Source organism: Argopecten irradians, chromosome 3 (assembly GCF_041381155.1).
Source record: "Argopecten irradians isolate NY chromosome 3, Ai_NY, whole genome shotgun sequence".
In the NCBI taxonomy this organism is placed as follows: domain Eukaryota; kingdom Metazoa; phylum Mollusca; class Bivalvia; order Pectinida; family Pectinidae; genus Argopecten; species Argopecten irradians.
The window spans coordinates 30,259,176-30,285,137 of NC_091136.1; the positions used below are offsets into that span (position 1 = coordinate 30,259,176).

At 35.5% G+C, this 25,962-nt stretch overlaps 1 protein-coding gene across 2 annotated transcripts in view; it reads left to right on the forward strand.

Annotated features, from left to right (window-relative positions):
• Positions 1–25,962, forward strand: part of LOC138318161 (kinetochore-associated protein 1-like) — a 51,791-nt gene that overhangs the window by 3,320 nt on the left and 22,509 nt on the right. For both annotated transcript variants that reach the window (XM_069260306.1, XM_069260307.1), the window contains exons 3-32: positions 680–800; positions 1,324–1,439; positions 1,839–1,905; positions 2,310–2,390; positions 5,210–5,328; positions 6,246–6,333; positions 6,796–6,860; positions 7,092–7,201; positions 7,774–7,918; positions 8,465–8,502; positions 8,776–8,838; positions 9,101–9,176; positions 9,568–9,693; positions 10,311–10,400; positions 10,946–11,014; positions 12,482–12,543; positions 12,935–13,043; positions 13,956–14,099; positions 14,333–14,389; positions 15,519–15,635; positions 15,889–16,008; positions 16,341–16,484; positions 16,886–16,984; positions 17,644–17,747; positions 17,964–18,072; positions 18,351–18,488; positions 22,872–23,015; positions 25,155–25,233; positions 25,396–25,460; positions 25,843–25,950. In XM_069260306.1, coding sequence (XP_069116407.1) covers positions 680–800; positions 1,324–1,439; positions 1,839–1,905; positions 2,310–2,390; positions 5,210–5,328; positions 6,246–6,333; positions 6,796–6,860; positions 7,092–7,201; positions 7,774–7,918; positions 8,465–8,502; positions 8,776–8,838; positions 9,101–9,176; positions 9,568–9,693; positions 10,311–10,400; positions 10,946–11,014; positions 12,482–12,543; positions 12,935–13,043; positions 13,956–14,099; positions 14,333–14,389; positions 15,519–15,635; positions 15,889–16,008; positions 16,341–16,484; positions 16,886–16,984; positions 17,644–17,747; positions 17,964–18,072; positions 18,351–18,488; positions 22,872–23,015; positions 25,155–25,233; positions 25,396–25,460; positions 25,843–25,950 — 2,973 coding nt within the window. The remainder of the gene's footprint in view (positions 1–679; positions 801–1,323; positions 1,440–1,838; positions 1,906–2,309; positions 2,391–5,209; positions 5,329–6,245; positions 6,334–6,795; positions 6,861–7,091; positions 7,202–7,773; positions 7,919–8,464; positions 8,503–8,775; positions 8,839–9,100; positions 9,177–9,567; positions 9,694–10,310; positions 10,401–10,945; positions 11,015–12,481; positions 12,544–12,934; positions 13,044–13,955; positions 14,100–14,332; positions 14,390–15,518; positions 15,636–15,888; positions 16,009–16,340; positions 16,485–16,885; positions 16,985–17,643; positions 17,748–17,963; positions 18,073–18,350; positions 18,489–22,871; positions 23,016–25,154; positions 25,234–25,395; positions 25,461–25,842; positions 25,951–25,962) is intronic.

Below are 25,962 nucleotides of genomic sequence, written 5' to 3' on the forward strand. Positions count from 1 at the left end.
CATTTTATTAGAATCCTCAATACATAATACTGAACAAAAAATGCATGTGTAGTATAAAGGTTTGGATACACTTAAGAACGAAATACTATGATACCATACTGGTATTAATGAAACGATACTGATATTTTTACGATACTGATACTGATACTTTTGAAGAAATACAGTGGTTGTCTTACATACAACAGAACACTTAGATTTCATTTGCTTTACCATTGTAATAACAAAGAAAATACACATGTTTTTGTGCAAACTATCTAGTTTCCACAGAATTGCAAGACTTTTAAAGATCATGTTCTTACACACACTAGCTTGTCTCCATTAAGTCACTTTTTGCATGTGAATTTCCTTAAAAAGATTATTTCTTTTCTTTTTCAAATACCAATAATAATAATGGTACTTTTTAAAATGGGTATGTAACGGTATTTTTTAAAACCATTAACAATACGATATAGATATCGAGTAACGGTATATATTCAACCCTAGTATATCTCTTATTTTTAAACATGTTAATTAATGCAAAAGATTGGGTTAAGATATTAAAGTTATATGAAAACAGTGATCTCCAAAGGCATATACCAGTACTGGGTATTACATTTATAAAAAATGCTTTTGTTAAAAGAAATTATTAGATAACCATGTAGTGTGAATGTGTGATTTATGATAACATATCTAATTTTAGGATGAAGTTCAGAGCTCCCCACACGTTGTGACTTCGATACTTGGAGATATATCATGCATTGCTGTGGAAATGCATGTCTCCATATTCAAGGACTGTCAGTTTTCTGGCACATTGGAATTAGGTAAAAAGTCAAGTGATGTAGATAGAGTACATAAAGAAAACCTTAGTGTTCGGTTGTTTGAATTGTTATGTGTAATTATGGAGTCCCCTGTTTGAATTGTTATATGTAATAATGGAGTCCCCTGTTTGAATTGTTATATGTAATAATGGAGTCCCCTGTTTGAATTGTTATATGTAAGTAATAATGGAGTCCCCTGTTTGAATTGTTATATGTAATAATGGAGTCCCCTGTTTGAATTGTTATGTAATAATGGAGTCCCTGTTTGAATTGTTATATGTAATAATGGAGTCCCCTGTTTGAATTGTTATATGTAATTATGGAGTCCCCTGTTTGAATTGTTATATGTAATAATGGAGTCCCCTGTTTGAATTGTTATATGTAATAATGGAGTCCCCTGTTTGAATTGTTATATGTAATAATGGAGTCCCCTGTTTGAATTGTTATATGTAATTATGGAGTCCCCTGTTTGAATTGTTATATGTAATTATGGAGTCCCCTGTTTGAATTGTTATGTTTATTTTAGAGTCCCCTGTGGAGGAGATGGAATGGAGTCCAGATGGATGTTTACTTGTTGTTGGAGATATCCAAGGGAAAATCTACGTGATTAACTCTGATGCCATGAAGATTGTCTTTTCCAATGTAAGTTACAAGATCTCACTTTTAGGATGCCAGTAAATTTGTCAGATTTACTAGGGACGTCCTGCATTGAAGGTTCAAGAGCCCTGCGTCCTTTTGTCTGTCAGCTTAAAATTTGTGTCCGGAATTTCATTGGGAAACAATACGCAAGTTGCTTTGAAATTGCACTATGTACCAGGTAGATGTGCAATAGGAGTTTGAATTGTTCATAAGAAAAATGGAAAAATAATAAAAATCCTTCAATTTCAATGAAAATTTGTATTCAGTGGTTTTTGGGGCTACAAGTATGATAGAAATGGTTTCTGTTCGGGTATGAGAACCAAAAATGGCTGCTAAGATCAGCTGATGATAAAATTATTGTTATTTGAAATTATTCATTGGTGATAATCATTAATTTTATAGAGGATGTGCCAACAAGGTCCTGGAGGAAGCACTTTCAGCAGGATAGCTTTCTATAGCAGAACTGATGGTATAGTACTGTTTTTGCAAATCTTATTTGACAAAATTACTCCACTAATTTGGCAATACATGTCTGTATAGATCACAATATATCAATATACATACTGTAAACAGGGATATTTTCACGTGTGCTCATTTTCTTCACTGTTGTTATTTCCAAAAATGAATACACTTTCAGACTTTTAACAACAAAATACATGTACAAAATATTGTGTGTGAGAAATTTTCAGAATCAAGCAACTTTCAGGTAATTAGCATAAATTTCTATGTTTATAGTAGTCCCCGGTATTGATCTTTTCTGCTCATATATTCAGTGAAGTAATTTAGTAGTGCCTTTCTATACAATCCAAAATGACCATTTTACATTATGTCAATCATTACTTATGTTTATAGAACAGCATTGTTTGTTTACAGTTGAGTATGACCTTTTGATACTCGACAGCAGTGGACGGCTGATGGTTCTGTCAAAATTAACACCAGACATTTTTCTATCAGGTAATGGATTGAGTATGAAAATATGTTGTCTCTCCACTCTGATGAAAAAGCTCTTATACTATACTGACATACGGCCAGTTCCTGGCAACTGCCCCACATAGGTTTCAAACACAGAACCCAGATAGTGGCTAGTGGTAAATTGGTAATATGTCAGAACACCTTAGGGATTTATTATCAAATATGGCTAAAGATTAATAATATGTGAATATAAATACTACTTTTCCCATAGAAAAAAATATACAAATGCATTGTAGATGCACTACAAATGTAATTCAGTATTTTCATTCCAAAAATGTAATATTAAAAAAAAAAAAAAATGTCTACTTTTGACTGAAACCAAATACTGTACACTAAATACCTATTATAAGTGAGGGATTGAGAGTGAAAGAGATGTTTCTTTTGTATTTGTCTTTACATACTGTGAAAAAAAATGTCTTTCAAGTAAAGCAAAAAAAAAAAAAAAAAAACTAAATTAATTAAATCAGTCACAAGCACAGCAATCATGAGTTTGTATGATAGCTGTTTGAATGACTTAATATGCACAAAATATTACACAAGATTTTGAAAGTAAGATCATTCCACCACTAAGTTCTTCACATTTAAGTCTTTTGTAAGACATCAAATCTGATTGTCTTGATTTGGCGTGTGATAACTATGTACAGTCAAACCTCGATGAATCGAACTCTGATGAATCAAATTTCTTGCTGTATCGAACTTTTTGTCAGGTCCTGAATTTCTTCACTATATAACATTACCAACTAACCCTTGTATGAATCGAAGTTCTCGATGTATCAAACATTTTTCATGGACCATTTGGTATAGAAACATAGGTAACTGACACTCGATTATTCAATAAAAATTTATCTGTACAGATCAGGTGTTCGCTGATACCCCGCGGCATGCTGTCTGTCTCGCGACGGCAACTTCGCCGGACAATAGGGATTATGACAGCTTGTGTTGCTTGCTTGATATCATCAAGATAATTAATATCATTGATCAGGCCGATACCCAGTACTTTGTTTTTAAAAGCTGCGTTATTAAATCATTAGTACGGCAAAGATACAGTTAGTCGTTTTTGATGTTCGCCGCCGCCATTGGTAGCGATTTGTAGAATTTAAGAAACAGTAAATAGCGAGCCACATTATAAGAAACTCATACTCAAAACTGTTACATTGCAAAACTTTGGCATAAATACTAGGGCTGCAACGATACACCAGTACTCAGATACGATACGTATCACGATACATGCCTCTCGATACGATTATTTCGATACGATACGTTTGTTTTCTGTCATCTTGCATTTCCAACAGTTCTTTTTTTATATATCTGGATTTTAAAATATACAGCTAATGCTTTAATAAGCCATGTGTAAAAGAGACTAATTAAAAAGGTGAACATTTTTATGTTTGATGACAACAAAACATCAATAATTCAAATTACACAAAAAAAAAGTTTAAAAAAGAAGAAGAAAAAAGGTAAGTCCTGTAGCCAATTAAACTAACTAATAAAAGATAAAACTATAGTTGATATATTTGTATAGGTTGACATATTTTTAAAACAATAATGAACTTATTTAAATTGATTGAACATGGTTCAAAATTTTAAATAATTATCATTATATTATGGACTTATTCTCATAACAACGAGGCCAAAAGTACTAATAAAATTAAGTTTAAGAACAAAAAAAATGTCTGTATTTATAAAACTTCTGTACAAAAATAATTTGTTTATACTTGTACAATTTATTGTGATTGTCATCATTTATATATAATTAATAAAATTTAATGTAAATCCGGATTTGTAATACCTATCCGCCTCCTTTATTACAATTACCAGATGCCAATATGGCGGCCATTACGATTGCAAACTTTATGACCATCTTCAGACAGTATAGTCCTATTAAACACTGAAAACGTGAGTAAATCATTTACTATTGTGAAAAGTCTTCGTTTTTGATGTGATGCTTACCAGCTGTAGTTATAACATTTTATTGCCGGTAGGTTGTTTCCAAGTCATCCTCGGCAGGTCGACTTCAGCTGTAATCAACAGACACGTGAATAGTGACACCAACTCTCTACCAGGCTTAATAGGCACAGACTGCTAATCAAAACAGGTGGTGTGGTGGTCAGAGAGGGTTTACACCACTTTAAGGTCTGATCCCAGTGTCTGATAATCTAGATATGGCTAAGATTTATTGCTTCAAGTGTGAGTCTAAACACTGCAGATACTGCATCGTATCGAACCGAAACGGCAAGGCTGTATCGTAAAATCGTATCGACATACACATATCGCGATTCAATGTGTATCGCGATGAATCGTTTCAGCCCTAATAAATACTTGAGCAAATCGATCATTTTAAATCGAAATATTTTGTAGGTGTTGTAGCGCTTTCGGTTCCTCCTTTTTAGTTTCGTTTTTACAATGTGTTTTCGTTTTTATATTCATTCCGTAATATTAACCATCGACTAGATAGTCACCAAACATACGCATGTACATGGGTTAGGCCTAAGCAATACATGTGATTAATTGCATACTTCGTTTTTATTTTGTTTTGTTTGTGGTCAATACAATGATTATAAAGTTTACGGAACGGAGAGGACATGTACACAACTACCACAGTTGATCATGTTAAAAAAAAATTGGTCTAATTTCAACCATGAATAATTCGAAGTCTCGATGTTTCGAAGTTTTTTTGACGGTCCCTTGAACTTCGATACATCAAGGTTTGACTGTATGTATGGTCTTATATAGCAGGTATATATTTGAGGGTAAAAATTATGAGATTATGATCGTAAAGCTGTGCTTGATTTTAATTTCAGAGGACAAAAGTAGAACAGCTTTATCAGTGAAAGAAAAGATGACCGTTGCACAGACAGGAGAGCTACATACAGAAGGTGTTACTGATGTCATCACGATAGGGGACACCATTATTACTATGGTAACAGATACAGACCCTCTGGGTCTTTTGTTCATACAAAGCCCTTTTTAATGAAGCCTTAAATACAGTGGAACTTTGTTGATTCGAACTCGGATAATTCGACAACCCTGCTTAATACGAAGTACTTTAACTGTCCCAGCCGAATTCACTCTTTATCTTTAAAGAACTCGGATAATTCTAATTCGGAAAACTCAAAGAACTCGGATAATACAAAGAAAATTGGGGGTTCGAATGACAAAAATCATACATAAAATGTTCTTATAACTCGAAATGAGATGTTTTGGACGAGTTCGCCGAAAATGCTGATTACTTTTCATAAATCTGCCGTAGAATGGCATTTCAAAATATATATCTAGGTTTTCTTGTTATAATTTTGCAACTACAATCGGCGATTTTGACATCTCTCTTGTTCACATCGTTTTATGACATGGAACTATTCTATAAGACATGAGAACTGGCTTAATTCGAACACTCGGATTACTCGAAGTATTATATCAGTCCCTTCGAGTTCGTATTAACCGAGTTCCACTCTATTTCAAAAGCACATGGTAATTAAACAAATTATATTGGAAAAGATATGACTGCAACAAAGTTGGATGATATACTTGAATCAACATTTCTATCTATGTCTGTTTGTCGTCCGCAAATGTTGTCCTGAAAACTTCTATCACACACTATCTTATTCAATAGCAGTTGCTATGGAAACACAATCGAGGCTTCTTATTGGTCAAAATTGATTTTGATTTAGCTGAATATTGCTGTATATAGGTTTTAATGTAGAAGTAAGATTTTATTTTCTATATGTTATTTGTAAGGTAGCTCTTTCTGATGTTATAAGTGTTAAAATATGTTCAACACATCAATTCTCCATGACTTTCTCTGGAAATATGTTATTTGAACTTATCCGACTGATCCAGGGTTGTGGAAAGCGTATCCTAGCTGTATGGGAGTATGAGGATGGATGTCTCCAAGTGACTGATGAAGTTTGCAGCAGCATGTTAAATGGTATAGTAACACTGACACTATTAGAAGTTTGATCAATAGGGTTTTATAGTCACTGGTTTTCATTGCATTACAAAGTTATAAATTCTTTGATTTGATCGTTGTATCTATCCACTGGTCTATTGCAGGATGTGAACATCTTAACTACAGTCTAAATTGTCTAAACCAGATGTCATTAAGACCAGCAGATTTGGCCAGTATAGTCAGGTTTCCAGATTGTACAGGTTTTAATTACACAAAGCAAAATATCACACACTTTTTAATACACGGAATCCACAGATCCGGATTAGACGAGTCATTCTAACAAGTTATTCTTTATTAGTTGAAAGTGTGTGTGCATTACAGGCAGTCCTCAGAAATGGTGACTCAAGGATTCTACCTTACAATCAGGTGATAGTCTTCTTAAATGTTAAACTTCTGAAGGAGTCAAAGATATTCTAAAGATGTTTCTTTTCTATTAACTAGGCTCTGGGATTTTACAAGGAAAAGTAACAACTGATGGAGTCCATCTGTTCCTACTGGACTGTAATGTAGGTTATCTACATCATATTTCAAATTTAAGATGGATGTTTTGATATATATAGCTTGCATTTAATTAAAAACTCAGCTCCAGAAAATTTTAATGTCTGGGAAAAAAATGTTCTCTTTCATTGCAAGAAATTTTGTTTAGTTTTATTAGCCATAAGCCTTGGTGCATTTAATTCTCCTAAATTGATATGGCTTGTTTAAAGAGTAGTTGACTTCTCTCCTTGTTTTTGCAGCATACCCTGAGTTTGTGGAATCTACCTACACTGACACTATTAAAGCAGTGGAAAGATCTAGATGTGGAACAGTTCCAGCTCCTCGAGACTAAGGATGTCAAGGATCAGAGGTTGGAATGGTTTTAGTATATATACCCTATAAACTTGTAACCCTACTGGACCAGTGTCTTACAATTACTGATGTCACAAGGGCCCGGTTTCATGAACATTCCTTTAACTTAAGGAATCCCTTAACTTTCAATTCTCTATAGGAAAGCATAACAGAATTTAAGGAAGGCTCCTTAACTTAAGAATTTTTCCTTAACTTCTGTAATGCTTTTCTATGGTGAAATTTAAGGAATATTGATGAAATTGGGCCCAGGACCTATACATTGCATCGGTTTCTGGATTATGCAGGTTCTAGATACTATAATTTAAGAAGGAAAATGCCATACAATCATGGCAGACTAGACAGGAATCTAGATAAGACAAGGGCCAGTTTTGACAAGTTATACTGTATTGAAAGATTTTATTATGATACCAATATATCAGCAATTCTAGTTTGATTATGGCATTTGAAATGAGCTGTTATGTAAATAAAAATGACTGTTCCTGTTTTTTATACAAATTAGTTAATATCAAAAAAGTAATATTTAATAAAACTAGATACTAAGAATACTGTAAATGCTATATTTATGTACAGTTTTGAAGGAATGAAGCTTGTGATCCTGACCATGATTAAGGATTGGAAGAGTACGCTTATCATCCAGAATCTACCGGACTGTCAAAATATCTACACCCTACAACTCAACGCCCCATCTGTTATCTCCAAGTGTCTCACCATCCAGGTAACTAACTACACCACACTACTGTAACAGTACTCACGGCTTATATTATCACCACTATCACTTGTGTTAGTCCAGACCATTTACTTATCTTTGATATGTCACTGAGTTACTGTCCAAGATTCAGTATAAAATTTTCGCTGAAAATGTTGATAAAAAGAAATAGTTTCTTTATGATTCATATCATACTGAAAAAGAAAACTGCATTTTGAATGAGTCCAGTTCACTAAGATAATCTTTACAACACAGTCAAACCTGTCTATAAAGACCATCCATAAGTCAGAGGGAAAATGTCCATTATAGCCAGGTGGTCTTTATACTCCGGTTAAATTGTGTTGAAATTGGTCATTTAGGACCATAGAAAAGTGGTCTAATTATATATGCCGGTAGTCTTTATACAAAGATGGTTGGTATGGCAGGTTTTACTGTACAATCGCAGGATTGGTATCATTTGTTATAGATACAATTTCTTGTGTTTTTGAATGTTTGATACAGTACAAAAGACCAGCCAGTAGTGTTGGATTAAGAATCTGATGCCTTCTGTTGTAGGAAAACTTGTATGTTGCTGAATGCTGTGGGGAGTCAAGGTTAGTACTTTTATATTAAAAGTCGCACATTTACAGAGCTGTTTAAATTAACCTGTGTTAATATTAACAAAGGTCTGACTTTTTATTAGATAATCTGGTAAAAATAGGCGTGAATTGAAGTTATGACCATTTCAATTCCGCTTTTGATAGTTTCTGATAAATGTCTGCCAGGTAAAGCCTGTGTCATATATTCCAATGTATTTATACAGCAAGAAAAACCCAACTGTTTTCTGTTGTATTTGTCCAAACTGAATGTGTTTTCGATGTTTTTAGCTGTCCAGAATATGTGACTACTGTACGGTTCCGATGTCTGACAGAGACCAATCCTCAAACAAGGTAACAATACTCAAGGCTTTTGACATATACACATCTTTTTTGTCAATATTTTTTTATTTTGAAATTTAAGTTGAGTAAGTCATTCAATTTTTAACATTTTAGTTTGTTATTCCAACTGATATTTTACTAAAGTGAATATCTAAGGCATAGTGCATTTTATTAAAAGACCACAAATGTATACAGATGTAGCATGTAAACTATCTGCCAGAAAGACAGCCCTATAGGTTATAAGTATTCACTAACTTATTGCCATCTATTTCAGATTGTATCGCATATTGCAAAAGAACCAGTTTGAGGAGGCAGAACAATTTGCTAGACTCTTTGGTCTTAACACAGAGGTATGTTTATCCCATAATATTTATATTTTTACTGCAACCCTGCTTTGTAACTTATCAAATTTCCAGTCTCTTATTATAACCTCATGTAAATTGTGATATTACAATTGTCATACTAATGATCACAAGAAATGGCTGTTCTGTTCTTGGCAATATTGATAATGTTTATTTATAAAGGAGCAAAATATCTTACCAAATAGAATAGAATATAAGAACTGCATTGTTTTTAATAAGGCAATAAGTTTTTACAGGAGGATAAATGGACATCTATGAATAGAATAAATAAAATTCAATTATCAGGTCTTCCAACATTAGTACAGTTTAATTTGTCTGTAAATTGATGACAATGCTTAAAAAAGCAGACTTTTTTAGTTTTACCCCCTTTTGTTGACAGATTGTGCAAAAGAAGAAGTTAGAACACTTGCTGGAGCAGTTGTCGCCATGGAATGTGATGAAGTATGGAGAGGAAAAGATTGCGGAGATGATAGAAAAACTTTGGATCTGTATGGATTTAATAAATGTAAACATGATAAAAACAAAAAAGAGTTTATCAAAAAACTCTGGATCTGTATGGATCTTATAAATGTAAACATAATAAAAACAAAAAAGAATTTATAAAAAATAAAAGATTGCTGAGATGATAGAAAAACTCTGGATCTGTTTGGATCTTATAAATGTAAACATAATAAAAACAAAAAAGAATTTATAAAAAATAAAAGATTGCTGAGATGATAGAAAAACTCGATCTGTTTGGATCTTATTAATGTAAGTAAGAGTTTAAAAAGACGATACAGATTTTCATTGATCTTATGGAAGTATCTGAAAAATATAGAAAAGCTGTAAATCTGTGGACATAACAAACATGGTCATTGGCTCAGTAAATTATTTCCTAGAATCTAGAATTGGCAGGCTGTTCTATTAAAGGATGGAGGGTTAGTTGTCAGTACAGTCAACCAACTCTCTTTGTCTTGCATTTTACTTTCACAAATTTTGTGATATTGTGAAAGTTTATCTCCACAAAACAGTATTGAAAACCTTAAATGACAGCTTGCTTTTTAAATTAGTGGGAGTGTTCATGCTGTATGAAGTTGTTATGAAATTGTTTATTAAAGTGATTTACTTGAAAATTGTTTCCAGGACGACTGCCATGTGTGTGAATTAGGGATGAGATCTACCTTACCTGAGATAGAATCTACAAGGAAACTGTTGTCATACTGTAGGAAAAGGGTAAGCCTCCTTCTTACTTTTGTCTCTTTTATCATTACAATGGATATAATTTGACCATTTGACTTGACACTGTAAAGGAGAAGCCAATCACTGGATAATTAATAAATTCTTGATAGCCAAGTCAATGTCTTAAAAAAAATAAAGGTTTTGCTAAGGAATAAATTTTTGAAATATATTAAGGCATGTAGAAATAATTCATTTCTCTCTTCAGACACTAATCTTTGGAATGCATCTCAAAATTTTGATGTTAGCAATAAGAGTTTTATCGGACCATATTGCACATGCTTTAAGGCAATGTTCCGAGGTCTGTCTAACCACTTAACCGACAAAGATCTATGGGTTAAAAAGAGACTCTTTGACACATTCTTGAAGAAACAGCTTCCACATTTTTCGTTTATTGTCCAATTCCCCTTATTGTTAAGATATGTAAGATGAAATTTATTGAAATTAAGCTGGTATATTTCTGGATTATACTCCGAAAATTGTAATGTTAGATGTGATGAAGTCACGTTAAAAGTTTAATATATATATATTTATGTTATCAGTTGGAGAAGTATTCCAAATCCATAACTGATGAGAATGACAAAAAGCATCAACAGAATCTCATGAGCCAGGTATTGTATGTAAAAATCTTACAATAACAGAATGTTTGGGTCATGTACCAGGTTCTAGAATTAAACAAAAAATGGGAATATTTGATATATGAAAAACTTGTTATCCCTATATGAAATTTTTGGTTTCTGTCTCCAGACATCATACATTCTTAATTAAAGTAGTTCATATAACTTAGTAAAACTTATTATATTTGTATTGATGTATGGAGTATGCTGTTCTTGTTACTGATAATAAGGGAGTGAATCTGAAATGCTAATGTGACACTAGCCTACATGGAACACTTTTAAAATATGTGATATAGAATTTTCAGTTCACAAACTAATCTAACAATAACTATCCTAAAACAAAATTAAGGTACTGACTAATAACCGTCACAATTTTAATGTGTCATTTTCTTTTCACTTACTTATTATCAGTATTCAAAAATGAAAAAATGTAATTTTGAAAAACTCTGGGAATCGACTTTGTGCGACAACCCTAAAAAACCCATATGTTTTAAAATAAGAATAACAATTGCTGAATGGAATATTTTTGAAAGACTTATGACTTGTTGGATGACTTGAATAAACTATAAAATGTTTGAACTTTCTTTAAATGAATTCGTACATTTTATATCATATCTAGACATTTATGAATCAAGCAATATTTAAGGGCTGTTCCATTCTGTGTATTCAAACCTGCTGAAACACAGGGCTGGACCAGCATGCTTCAAAGCTCTGTATTAGTAAATATATGCACTGCTGACAAGTAAACAAATCATGAAATTTAAAATAAAGGCATATATTTGTGGAATATTAAGAAAAAAATCTGGATTCAAGCACAAGTAAGAAAATTTTTACAATTATATTAAAAAAGTGTTCCAATTTGGGTAGCGACACGTCACATAGCTGCTCTTCAACATTTTTAGCTCACCTAGGCAGAAGGGCCGGTGAGCTTATGTCATGGCGCGGCGTCCATCGGCCGTCCGTCAACATTTCCTTTAAATCGCAACTAGTCATAGAGTTCTGCTTGAATTGTGACGAAATTTATCCAGAAACATCCTTGAGGGGAAGGGGAACAGAGTTTGTATAAATTCTGGCTCTGCCTTCCCGGGGGCAGGAGGGGCAGGAGGGGCAGGGCCCAATAGGGGAAATGGAGATAAATCCTATAAATTACTACTAGTCATAGAGTTCTGCATGGATTGTAACCAAATTGGCCAGAAACATCCTGTTGGGAAGAGTAACAGAATTTATATAAATTTTGGCTCTGACCCGATGGAGCAGAAAGAGTGGAGCCCAGTAGGGATATTAGAGGTAAAATTCCTTGAGAAAAGAAACAATGAACCTATATTCAGAACATTACTTAGCATTACTACAAACCATGTGAGCGATACAGACCCTCTTGGTTTTATAATTAATTAGAAGTATCCATAAGCGACATTGAACCTACTACAAAATGTGGTAATATCTGTTAATGTCTTTTTACAGTTGCTTGACATTCAGAACAGATTGGTCACATTTGGAAATGCCTTTGGTGAAGCATCATACAGGTTTGTTCAAAATATTATCACCAGGGTTCTACATTTTAACTCATTCACCAAGAAGAGTCTAAATGTGTCTTCGATGGTGAATGAGTTAATGTTACGGCCTTTAGCTGAACTAGTCCTTTGGACTAGCTATTTCTGAAGTCCTCCCATTACATAACTCTTGACTTTATATTCAAAAGTTTTAAAATTGTCAAGACGGAGATTTTAAAAATTAACCTCCAATAAATTGAATTACTAATGTGTATCAAGACATCAGCTTGGCAGACAATATTTCTTGTTGATCAACTGCAATGGAGGAAATAGCCCTGACTGAAAATCATTAAGATCTGACCGGTATTGGGTGGTGTAAAAGAAATAAATATCATAGTAAATAGTGTGAGTCTGTTTTTTACAGTGGAGAGAAATGGGAACACTTCCTGAAGACAGACCTGCTACAACAAGCCACTACACTGTTTAATCAGAGAGACCTGATAGCTGGCCTCATCATCTGGATCAGACATGAGGTACATAGTCATATTTATATCCCTGATTTATTTTTGTTATGTGATCTAATAAAAACCATGACCATATAAAAATGTGTGGAGTTGGAAAAAAATAGGAGTACCTAGAGAAAAACCACCATCCTATGGTCAGCACCTGCCAGTTGCTTCAGTGTGTGAAGGCTAGTGGTAGAATTTTGAGACACTTCGTCCTGAATTAGGTCATAGAGATTGATTGCACAGAAATTCATTTCAAGATAATAGTAATAGAGGATCTTAAATGAGTGGCTATGTGATATTAAATTCATCAAACAAGTTAAAGACTCGTAGCATATAAAATTATTGGACTCCTTTGATAAAATCCATATCGCATAGTCATAAGTGTAAGATTCTCGGGTGATGCAGTTGTTAAGTCACTCGCCTTTCACCTAGCCGGCCAGGGTTGATCCCTCGCACAGACGTGAAAAGGTCAGGGATAACCTGCCGATCACGTCGGTTTTCTCAGGTCACTCCGGTTTCCTCCCACTCCCAAAAGTGATTTGTATAAGTTGTATATCTTGTTTCGCAATTGATGTAAAATATATAAAGTTTATTAGATAGATTCTTTTTATCACATAACTTTTATAAATAGAAATATAAAACTTTAAATTTCGTCTCTATGTAAAACAGTAAAAATACGACTCAGATGTTACATTTCCCGTCTACTGAGACAATCATGCAATATGTCATATATAGATTATGAAGTTGATAATAATGTTACACATGTGTCTTACGATATTTATGACATGGCTGGGCAGGCCAGTTATGTGATAATAAAGTTATACATGTGTTTACTACAAAAAAAATCACTTGAAGTAAAGAAAATTATTAAGTTCTACAGTTTTTCAGAATTGTCAGATATGACTTTGATGTTACTGATGCTTCCTTTTCCACTAGGCTGAATGGCAAAACAATCTGACAGCACCATTGATCAGTAAAGTGTTGTCATGGTTACCAGAACAAATAACGGCCAAGGAGGTGTTGGGTCTGATGAGAGATACACTGATACCATCTATAGCAAGGTTACACCCGGATTCGCTCGTAAGTTCTTATTTCAATATTGTACAGGGCTCTCCAGGAGCATTGCTGCACAAAAAGATTGACCTTTTCTTCAAGGATTTCACTTACTTTTTAAAATCCAGTTAGCTCTAGCCTGCAATGTCTTGTTAATAATTCACAATTATTTTAGATCTGAAGAACTTTTTTTTAACTTGATTTTCACAGAACATTAATTCCTTTGTCTGATATGAAATTTAAATTCATTTTCATCAAAGGCTCTCCTTGTCGACTGGATTATACAGAAGGCGATGAACATGGAGATACAGGAAAAGGTAAAACACACAGCCTCGTCAATCACCATGGTCATATTGCTTGGATTATACTTGTCTTTATAATATTTAAGCATTGTTGTTACTAATTTTTAATTTCATTGAGGTATAAAATAAAATTTGTTTGCAAATTGTGTGAATTCTCACAACAGTTTGCATACAAAATTTATTTCATAACCCGATGAAATTAAAAAAATATTGACATCTATGCTTATTATTAATTTTCCAGACTACTTGATAAAATAAAATATGTTTAGGCCAAACAAAATTAATTTCTTGTTTCTCAGGCACATTTTTCCAAAAAAGGATGAGGGAGGGAGGCTATTTTTTTTTTTTTTTACTACCTAAAAATGTGATGAGGGAGGGATTTTTTTTTCTCAGTCACATAATAATATACATGAATCATGTGATTTGAAATTGTGTCAATTGTTAAATGCATAAAATGAATAAAGAAATCTTAATTTTAAACTATTGTCTTTATTTTCTGGTATTAAACTTACAATTTAAATTGAAAAACAATTGAAATACAACTTTATGTTCAATGTTAACTAGATGTACATAAGCAAGTGATCAGGACTCCCTATGCAACGTTATTCTGACATAATGTCCAAACAGTTTCGTTGCTTCATTTACCTTTGAAGTTTAGACGTAGATTTCATTGATTTTCCAAGGGATTATTTTACCGTAATGTCAGTATTTCTATTGTGACGTCACAATAACGTTAGGTTCTTGCACTATTCTCAGATATTATTTTCATAGTGGTATGAAAAAATAATAATTGGCCAATCAGAAAGCCAGATTTAGTATGAAAACAATGAAAGATTTATTATAAAAGAATGAAATATTTTATCATTTCTACACAGCCATTGTAGCTAAGTTAGATCCCCTTCAATCAAAATAGGGATATTGATTTGGATGTGTCCAATTACTTAAAGATAACAATAAATTCTGCTGTTTCCGTGCAATAATTGTAGCAACACCAACATTTTCCAAACTTAGTAACATGGTTACAAATGAAATGTGATTCATCTAACCAACATATTAATGATATATCCTAAAATGGAATCATTAGGGAGTTATGCCCATTTGTTACAAAACGATTGACCGACCACAATCTCCTCTCTATTTCAAGGTTGGCTGGCCAATGAATGCCATCACGTTTCTCAAGTCCATTCATAAAAGTCTGTGTCGAGTCACAAGAATCAGTCACTCCGACTTTCTATGTACAGCCTCGGACGCCGTCTTTAGGGTAAGTCTGTCCCACTGTTATGATGTGATGTAATTGTCTTCAACTTAAATTATTTTTTTCTAAGTTTAAGCTTAAGCATGCAAAAATTTGTTTCTGAACTTGTTTGAAATGGACCCTATATTGCCTTGAAACAATCATTTACAGAGCTTGAATTACAAAGTTTGAGAAATCTCATAAAATGTAAATACATTGAGATTCCATTTTTTGAGTTTTTGAAATGTGACATTTACATGGTTATGACTTTGTATAACAGACAACACTGGACACAGGAACCATCACAGAACCGATACATGTCGTCATTACCAATCTTCAACACCTGTATGACCTTCACACCAAGTACAGGTGTAAACTCACCTATGGACAGTTTATACAGGTATTGTATAATTTAGTAGTCAGACACGAGACATGGTCAGTGTAATAGAGCCTGTTCCTATCTGTTCCTTACACATAATGAATTAGATTGAATATTTTATTAGAAAAATAATCTGCTCCATTGAATAAACTTAACGTTACTGTAAACACAGTAAAATTTCCTTTTCCGCCTTTCTTATACTGGTATTATACAATTTAAATTTGCACCTTTGTCAAATGGCGCCTAAAGTCTTAAATCTTGATCTTTCTACATATCCTTTAGCTAATTATAAGACACAACTTGACGTTTTGTTAAATGTGTGACAGATTTTTAACCTGTCTTGTTTTTTACAGGAGACCACAGAAAGTGTAACGTTTCGGATGTTAGATGAAGTGGTAGCAGTAGAGTTAATGGACCAAACACTTGACACATACATCCGACCCTACATGAGGGAGCATGGACTGAAGGAAGACAACATTTTCTCTAAGTATATCAAGGTGAGTGTGCCTTCAATAATGTGAAATTTACTCATCACCCCTGAAATTTGATAATGGACAGGTCTAGTCTAGTGATTTATAAGAGTCTATTTGTCTTCAGGGGTGAATGAGGTAAGTAAACTTCCTACTATGGATCATGATTTACCCCTGTGAAGTAGCCTTTGTGTTATATTCTTAGTCTGTAGTGTTTTTTTCCATACAGGAATGATGAAAGAAACTGTTTCCATATGGAAGTCATATCAATTTTGAAAACCAATGCGGGAAACTTGTTTGTCAAAACAACTTTTGGAACTAGAAAGGGAACTAGAAAGGAAATTTAGAAGCAAATTCTAGATTTCTTCCTTGTAATATAACTTGAAGTGCTTTTATTTGTTAATGTTGTAAAACTTGTGTTTTTTTAGGATTTACTGGAGAGAGTTGGAGCAGTAACCACTTACCGTAGTGAGACATCATGGGAAGCCAAAGTGATTGCCGTCACCAACCGAATTTCTGGACTAGAGGTAGTGTTTAGTCTGGTTATATGGTACTGTAAATCTGTAATGACTTAATCCTCACATTGTTGCGCTAGACAACTTTTTCACAGAGATTTGATTTGACCATCTAGAGGAACTACTCCACCTTGTTTGATATGTTTTTGGACCAATTTACCTTTGCAATTTCTAAGTCCCTGTGAAAAATGGGAAATGTGATTGTACATGAAAATAAGTTGGTTTGCAGTATATGCCAACTAGTAGTTATCACAGTCCAATTTTGGTGAAACCGAAGGGGACTATAGTGTTTGTTCCTGTCTGTCTGTCCGTCCGTCCTTCTGTCTGTCTCTATCCAGATTTCGTTTCCAGACGATAACTTGGGAAAAAAATCAACAGATTTTGATCAAACTTCACACAATGGTAGCATAGGAGAAAATACAGCTTGGGATTTAAATTGGGTTCAATAGGTCAACTACAAAGGTCACTGTTACTAAAACTAGTTTGTTTCACAAAATTTCATTTCTGGGGGATAACTTGAGACAGAATTTGTTCAAACTTCATACAATGATAGCATAACTACCCAGGTAAGCAATTATCACTGGCCATAGATTAGAAAAATGTAATTGATGGCAGGGGATGTGTGTTGCTTGTAACACTAACTGTAAGCTTGTTTCTTTTATGTGCTATAGGAGAAATGTGATGCTATAACTGAGGCTATGAAGTGGGCGCCCATTCCCTGGAGTAGAGAAATTGACCAGCTTGTCAAAGCTGGACTAGAGCTGAACATTCCTAAGTAAGCTTTCTCCTCTACTCATGTTGTTTCTGTGTTCTAGTATAATCTCTCAGATGTATCTCTGTATACTATATCAAGTTACAACATCAAAAAGTTTTCTGCTAACAAGTTATGCACTAAAGATTGTTATAGTAACATCTACCATTTGAAATATTAAGTGTCATGCTCAATTTCTTCTGCAATATTTATTAGCTAGTGTATGCTGCTTACTTTCAGAGTTGCTCAGCTTAAACAGCAATGCCACATTGTGGAGGTGAAGAAGCTGATGCTCAAATATAACTTCAAGAACATGACTGTACCTGAACGATGCAATGCAGATCTCACTGTAAGCTTATGAGACCTTCCAGCTTTACTTCAGTAACAGGTGGTCCATAAATGGTTTTAAATTAAAGTAATCTGGTCATTATCAGATATTATGAAAAGTATTTACATTTTGAAGTCCCTGCTTTGAAATCTGGGACATATGATCTTATCCATGTCCATCCGATTTCATTCCCATGATTTCATATAAAGGCAGGGGAATTTATGTTAAAGCAGAAATTTCTAGTTATCAAAAAAGACAAGTATTTATCTTTCAAAGTACATTTTGTTTAAAATTTCCAGAGTATTTTGTTTCGGATTCTGAGCCAAGACAGCGAGGGATGTATGGAAGATGCTCTCAGTCTGATGGAGTCTTACACCATCAAGATGGAGAAAGATCTCTTCATCTTCAGGCTCCGAGTCCTCATCACACTGGGCAAGGTATGATTACGTAAAGTATGTCAAGGTTATACAAGGCTGATCTCCTAGACCTCATCACACAGGGCAAGGTATGATTACACAAAGTATGTCAAGGTTATACATGGCTGATCTCCTAGTCCTCATCACACAGGGCAAGGTATGATTACACAAAGTATGTCAAGGTTATATAAGGCTGATCTCCTAGACCTCATCACACAGGGCAAGGTATGATTACACAAAGTATGTCAAGGTTATACAAGGCTGATCTCCTAGACCTCATCACACAGGGCAAGGTATGATTACACAAAGTATGTCAAGGTTATACATGGCTGATCTCCTAGTCCTTATCACACAGGGCAAGGTATGATTACACAAAGTATGTCAAGGCTATACATGAGCTGATCTCCTAGTCCTCATCACACAGGGCAAGGTATGATTACACAAAGTATGTCAAGGTTATATACATGGCTGATCTCCTAGTCCTCATCACACAGGGCAAGGTATGATTACACAAAGTATGTCAAGGTTATACATGGTGATCTCCTAGTCCTCATCACACAGGACAAGGTATGATTACACAAAGTATGTCAAGGTTATACAAGGCTGATCTCCTAGTCCTCATCACACAGGGCAAGGTATGATTACACAAAGTATGTCAAGTATGTTATACAAGGCTGATCTCCTAGTCCTCATCACACAGGGAAAGGTATGATTACACAAAGTATGTCAAGGTTATACAAGGCTGATCTCCTAGTCCTCATCACACAGGGCAAGGTATGATTACACAAAGTATGTCAAGGTTATACATGGCTGATCTCCTAGTCCTCATCACACAGGGCAAGGTATGATTACACAAAGTATGTCAAGGTTATACATGGCTGATCTCCTAGTCCTCATCACACAGGGCAAGGTATGATTACACAAAGTATGTCAAGGTTATACATGGGTGATCTCCTAGTCCTTATCACACAGGGCAAGGTATGATTACACAAAGTATATCAAGGTTATACATGGCTGATCTCCTAGTCCTCATCACACAGGGAAAGTAACAAAGTATATCAAGGTTATACATGGCTGATCTCCTAGTCCTCATCACACAGGGCAAGGTATGATTACACAAAGTATGTCAAGGTTATACAAGGCTGATCTCCTAGTCCTCATCACACAGGGCAAGGTATGATTACACAAAGTATGTCAAGGTTATACATGGCTGATCTCCTAGTCCTTATCACACAGGGGAAGGTATGATTACACAAAGTATGTCAAGGTTATATAAGGCTGATCTCCTAGTCCTCATTACACAGGACAAGGTATGATTACACAAAGTATGTCAAGGTTATATAAGGCTGATCTCCTAGTCCTCATCACACAGGGGAAGGTATGATTACACAAAGTATGTCAAGGTTATATAAGGCTGATCTCCTAGTCCTCATCACACAGGGCAAGGAATGATTACACAAAGTATGTCAAGGTTATACATGGCTGATCTCCTAGTCCTCATCACACAGGGGGAGGTATGATTACACAAAGTATGTCAAGGTTATACATGGCTGATCTCCTAGTCCTCATCACACAGGACAAGGTATGATTACACAAAGTATGTCAAGGTTATACAAGGCTGATCTCCTAGTCCTCATCACACAGGGCAAGGTATGATTACACAAAGTATGTCAAGGTTATACGTGGCTGATCTCCTAGTCCTCATCACACAGGGGAAGGTATGATTACACAAAGTATGTCAAGGTTATATAAGGCTGATCTCCTAGTCCTCATCACACAGGGCAAGGTATGATTACACAAAGTATGTCAAGGTTATACGTGACTGATCTCCTAGTCCTCATCACACAGGGCAAGGTATGATTACACCAAGTATGTCAAGGTTATACAAGGCTGATCTCTCCTAGTCCTCATCACACAGGACAAGGTATGATTACACAAAGTATGTCAAGGTTATAAAGGCTGATCTCCTAGTCCTCATCACACAGGACAAGGTATGATTACACAAAGTATGTCAAGGTTATACGTGACTGATCTCCTAGTCCTCATCACACAGGGCAAGGTATGATTACACAAAGTATGTCAAGGTTATACATGGCTGATCTCCTAGTCCTCATCACACAGGGCAAGGTATAATTACACAAAGTATGTCAAGGTTATATAAGGCTGATCTCCTAGTCCTTATCACACAGGGGAAAGGTATGATTACACAAAGTATGTCAAGGTTATATAAGGCTGATCTCCTAGTCCTCATCACACAGGGCAAGGTATGATTACACAAAGTATGTCAAGGTTATACAAGGCTGATCTCCTAGTCCTCATCACACAGGGCAAGGAATGATTACACAAAGTATGTCAAGGTTATACAAGGCTGATCTCCTAGTCCTCATCACACAGGGCAAGGTATGATTACACAAAGTATGTCAAGGTTATACATGGCTGATCTCCTAGTCCTCATCACACAGGGCAAGGTATGATTACACAAAGTATGTCAAGGTTATACATGGCTGATCTCCTAGTCCTCATCACACAGGGCAAGGTATGATTACACAAAGTATGTCAAGGTTATACAAGGCTGATCTCCTAGTCCTCATCACACAGGGCAAGGTATGATTACACAAAGTATGTCAAGGTTATACATGGCTGATCTCCTAGTCCTCATCACACAGGGCAAGGTATGATTACACAAAGTATGTCAAGGTTATACGTGACTGATCTCCTAGTCCTCATCACACAGGGCAAGGTATGATTACACCAAGTATGTCAAGGTTATACAAGGCTGATCTCCTAGTCCTCATCACACAGGGCAAGGTATGATTACACAAAGTATGTCAAGGTTATACATGGCTGATCTCCTAGTCCTCATCACACAGGGCAAGGTATGATTACACAAAGTATGTCAAGGTTATACATGGCTGATCTCCTAGTCCTCATCACACAGGGCAAGGTATGATTACACAAAGTATGTCAAGGTTATACATGGCTGATCTCCTAGTCCTCATCACACAGGGCAAGGTATGATTACACAAAGTATGTCAAGGTTATACATGGCTGATCTCCTAGTCCTCATCACACAGGGCAAGGTATGATTACACAAAGTATGTCAAGGTTATACAAGGCTGATCTCCTAGTCCTCATCACACAGGGCAAGGTATGATTACACAAAGTATGTCAAGGTTATACATGGCTGATCTCCTAGTCCTCATCACACAGGGCAAGGTATGATTACACAAAGTATGTCAAGGTTATACAAGGCTGATCTCCTAGTCCTCATCACACAGGGCAAGGTATGATTACACAAAGTATGTCAAGGTTATACAAGGCTGATCTCCTAGTCCTCATCACACAGGGCAAGGTATGATTACACAAAGTATGTCAAGGTTATACAAGGCTGATCTCCTAGTCCTCATCACACAGGACAAGGTATGATTACACAAAGTATGTCAAGGTTATACAAGGCTGATCTCCTAGTCCTCATCACACAGGGCAAGGTATGATTACACAAAGTATGTCAAGGTTATACAAGGCTGATCTCCTAGTCCTTATCACACAGGGCAAGGTATGATTACACAAAGTATGTCAAGGTTATACAAGGCTGATCTCCTAGTCCTCATCACACAGGGCAAGGTATGATTACACAAAGTATGTCAAGGTTATACAAGGCTGATCTCCTAGTCCTCATCACACAGGGCAAGGTATGATTACACAAAGTATGTCAAGGTTATACATGGCTGATCTCCTAGTCCTCATCACACAGGGCAAGGTATGATTACACAAAGTATGTCAAGGTTATACATGGCTGATCTCCTAGTCCTCATCACACAGGGCAAGGTATGATTACACAAAGTATGTCAAGGTTATATAAGGCTGATCTATTAGTCCTCATCACATAGGGCAAGGTATGATTACACAAAGTATTTCAAGGTTATACATGGCTGATCTCCTAGTCCTTATCACACAGGGCAAGGTATGATTATGCAAAGTATGTAATGTTAATTGTTAAAATATTTTGTTGATGATTGTACTATACCGGATTTGTTTGGAGATGGCTAATATAGGCTTTGCCTGTTGCCAAATCCATTTGCATATTATTTGCAATAAAATTTGTTGAAATGAAATGAAAGTATGTCAAGGTTAAACAAGGCTGATCTTCGAATCCTCATCACACAGAGAAAGGTATGATTACACAAAGTCAACCAACCAACTGTTCCTAGCAAAAGACAAAATTGGGTTAAGGATGGAAGTTCTCTGTTAAATCTTAACTCTGATATTTGTTTTAAGATGTTTCATTAGCAGTAGCCATCAGCGTATTCAAGATAATTCACTTCTTGTAAAGGTTTCGACAAGATCATCAATAAATGAAGAAGGTGATGAACATTTTATTTGAGACAGTCTGTATTTACACAGGTGGACAAGGCTGTCAGTTTGCTCAAGTCTCTACCCTTGGATATGGCTTACACCTGTGGATTGAAGATTCTCAATCTGGTCCGAGTCATCCTTAACGACGTAATACAGTCCAGGGATCCAAACCCAGTCAACAGTGAGATACAGGTAAAAGTTCAGAATTTTTTAATGTTAGTACAACAAAATTGAATTCAGCCTTTGCAATTGATTTTGATTTTTAGCTCAACTTCCCAAAAGCCAAGTGGGCTATGGCATGGTGTATTGTCTGTCATCCATTTGTCTGACTAAAATTTTTGAATGACTTTTTTTCAATAACTAAGAGGCCTGAAACCTGATATTAGGTCTATGGCATGCTGGAATGAACGGCTTTCAAGTTACTTCATTTAAGGTCACAATGGTCAAATAAGCTAAAATCTTTTTAACAGTTTCTTGTCAATAACTAAAAGACCTAAGACTTGATACTGGGTCTGTCAAATTCTGAGATAAAGTGCTTTCAAATTTGTCCTAATGTATGTCCTTGACCTTTATTCATGCTCACAGGCATCATATAGGCTAAAATATTTTAATGACTTCTTGTCAGAAACTAAGAGGCCTAGAGACTAAATATTGGGCTTGTGGCATACTGGAGTCAAGGACTGCGAAGTTTGTTCAAATTTGAGATTTGATATTGAGTCTTTAGCATGTTGGGATAAAGTACAACCAAGTTTGTTCAAATGAATGACCTTGACCTTCATTTAATGTCACAGCACTCTAAATTGGCTAAAATCATACAAAGAACCATATACCAATAAACTGTATATAAGGGATAGAGACCCGATATCGTGTTGTATCATGTTACTGAGGTACAACCAGTTTGTTTAAATTATGAGGTCATACATAGAAATTCTTATTGACTCTAGGGCTGTGTTGGCTGAGTGGTTAAGATGTCAAGACATATTACCAAAGCTCTCCACTTTTACACTGCAGTGGCTGAGTGGTTAATATGTCTCGACATATTACGTCAAGCTCTCCACCTCTTTGTCACAGTGTCTTAGAGGTTAAAATGTATGAACATATTACCATAAGTTCTCAACCTCAAGGCTGTGGTGGCTGAGTGGTTAAGATATCCCAACATATTACGTCAAGCCCTCCACCTCTGGGTCGCGGTGTCTGAGTGGTTAAAATGTATGGACATTTTACCACAAACCCTCCACCTCTAAGCTGCGGTGGCTGAGTGGTTAAGATATCTCGACATATTACTGCAAGCCCTCCACCTCTGGGCTGCAGTGGCTGAGTAGTTAAAATGTCCCGACATATTACTTCAGTCTTTCCACCTCTGGGTCGCAGTGGCTGTGTGGTTAAAATATCCTGCCATATTACCACAAGCCCTCCACCTCTGGGTCGCAGTGGCTGTGTGGTTAAAATATCCTGCTATATTACCACAAGCCCTCCACCTCTGGGTTGCAGTGGCTGAGTATTTAAGATATCCTGACATTACAACAAACCCTTCACCTCTGGGCTGCAGTGGCTGAGTGGTTAAAATATCCCGAAATATTACTACATGTTCTCCACCTCTGGGTTGTGGTGGCTGAGTGGTTAAAATATCCTGATATATTACCACAAACCCTCCACCTCTGAGCTGTGGTGGCTGAGTAGTTAAGATATCCTGACATTAAAACAACAAGTCCTCCACCTCTGGGTTGTGGTGGCTGAGTTGTTAAAATATCCCGACATATTACCACAAGCCCTCCACCTCTGTGTTTGCGGTAGCTGAGTGGTTCAGAAATCCTGACATATTACCACAAGCCCTCCACCTCTGGGTGCTGGTGGCTGAGTGGTTAAGATATCCCGACATATTACCACAAGCCCTCCACCTCTGAGTCACAAGTTCAAACTCCATGTAGGATAGCTGCCAGTAACTGACTTCTGGTCGGTTGTTTTTCTTCGGGTACTTTGGTTTTCCTCCACCATCAAACCTGGCACATCCTTACATGACCATGGCTGTTAATAGCACGTACAAGTAAACATACCAAACCAATTATTGACTATCTTATGCCTAGTATGTACCATGATTACCGGGTAGCAGGTGAGTGATTCAGGCTCATAGGTCCATTATTTAAGAAGAAAAAAAATAATAATAATATGTACATGTATATGTTTTGACTCAACATGTCTAATATGTGACTGTGTTATTGACAAAGTTAGGAGGATAATGAAGTGTATTACTATTAAGGTATTTTGAAAGTCTGCAGTCAGTAAACTCTATTCATGCTGTATTATAGCACAGGAATGTCTTCCTTATTTCAGGAAAACAAGAAAAAAAAGCAGCTACTATTCACAGAGGCAGGGATTTTCATCGTCAGACACTTACTTACATTCTCTAATGGTATGTTGTGAGCCTGATTGATATCAACATTTGATGATATTTTCATGATTTCACCACAAGAATAACCAGCTGTGTACAGTTACAATCAAATTTTCTTTAAATTGCCGAATATGTTATGTTGAATGTCACAATCATTTAAGTAATTTTTTTTTTTCTCTGAAGATGATTTAGAGACAGAGGAACTGAAGCATGTCCTGTCTAGCCTACAGAGCTTAAGAGCCTTACAGGTAAGTGAAAACATATACAGGTATGGAAGGCTTTCAGATGTGAGGTACTATACAGAATATGATGACCTTAGAAGTAAGGTATTGGGTCTAGCATGTATATGTATTCTGTAACCAAGTCAAAGACTAAATGTAGAACGGATCACAACTACCATTACGATGTGGATTGTCCTAAAGGCCTTAAAAATTAATGGTGGTCATTTTACTTTATATAACAATTATACCTTATTTTGTCATTAACCAAGTTCGAGCTTCCACAAAGGATTATGGACCTTGTGTGTTGCCTATATAATAGTACATATATAATATAGTGTCAAGACTTTCTCATGAAAGTCCACTTTACAATTTTTGTGGTCATGAATGTGTACTGTTATGTTTTCTTCAGGTTGAATTCGGGAAGCACCTGACACTTGCAGAGTTTGAAGACGAGTCTTTCAGAAAGTCTACTCTTATTGTCTCCGTGACTGAGTTTTACCTGCAGCGAGCACAAGGTGTAAGTACATGT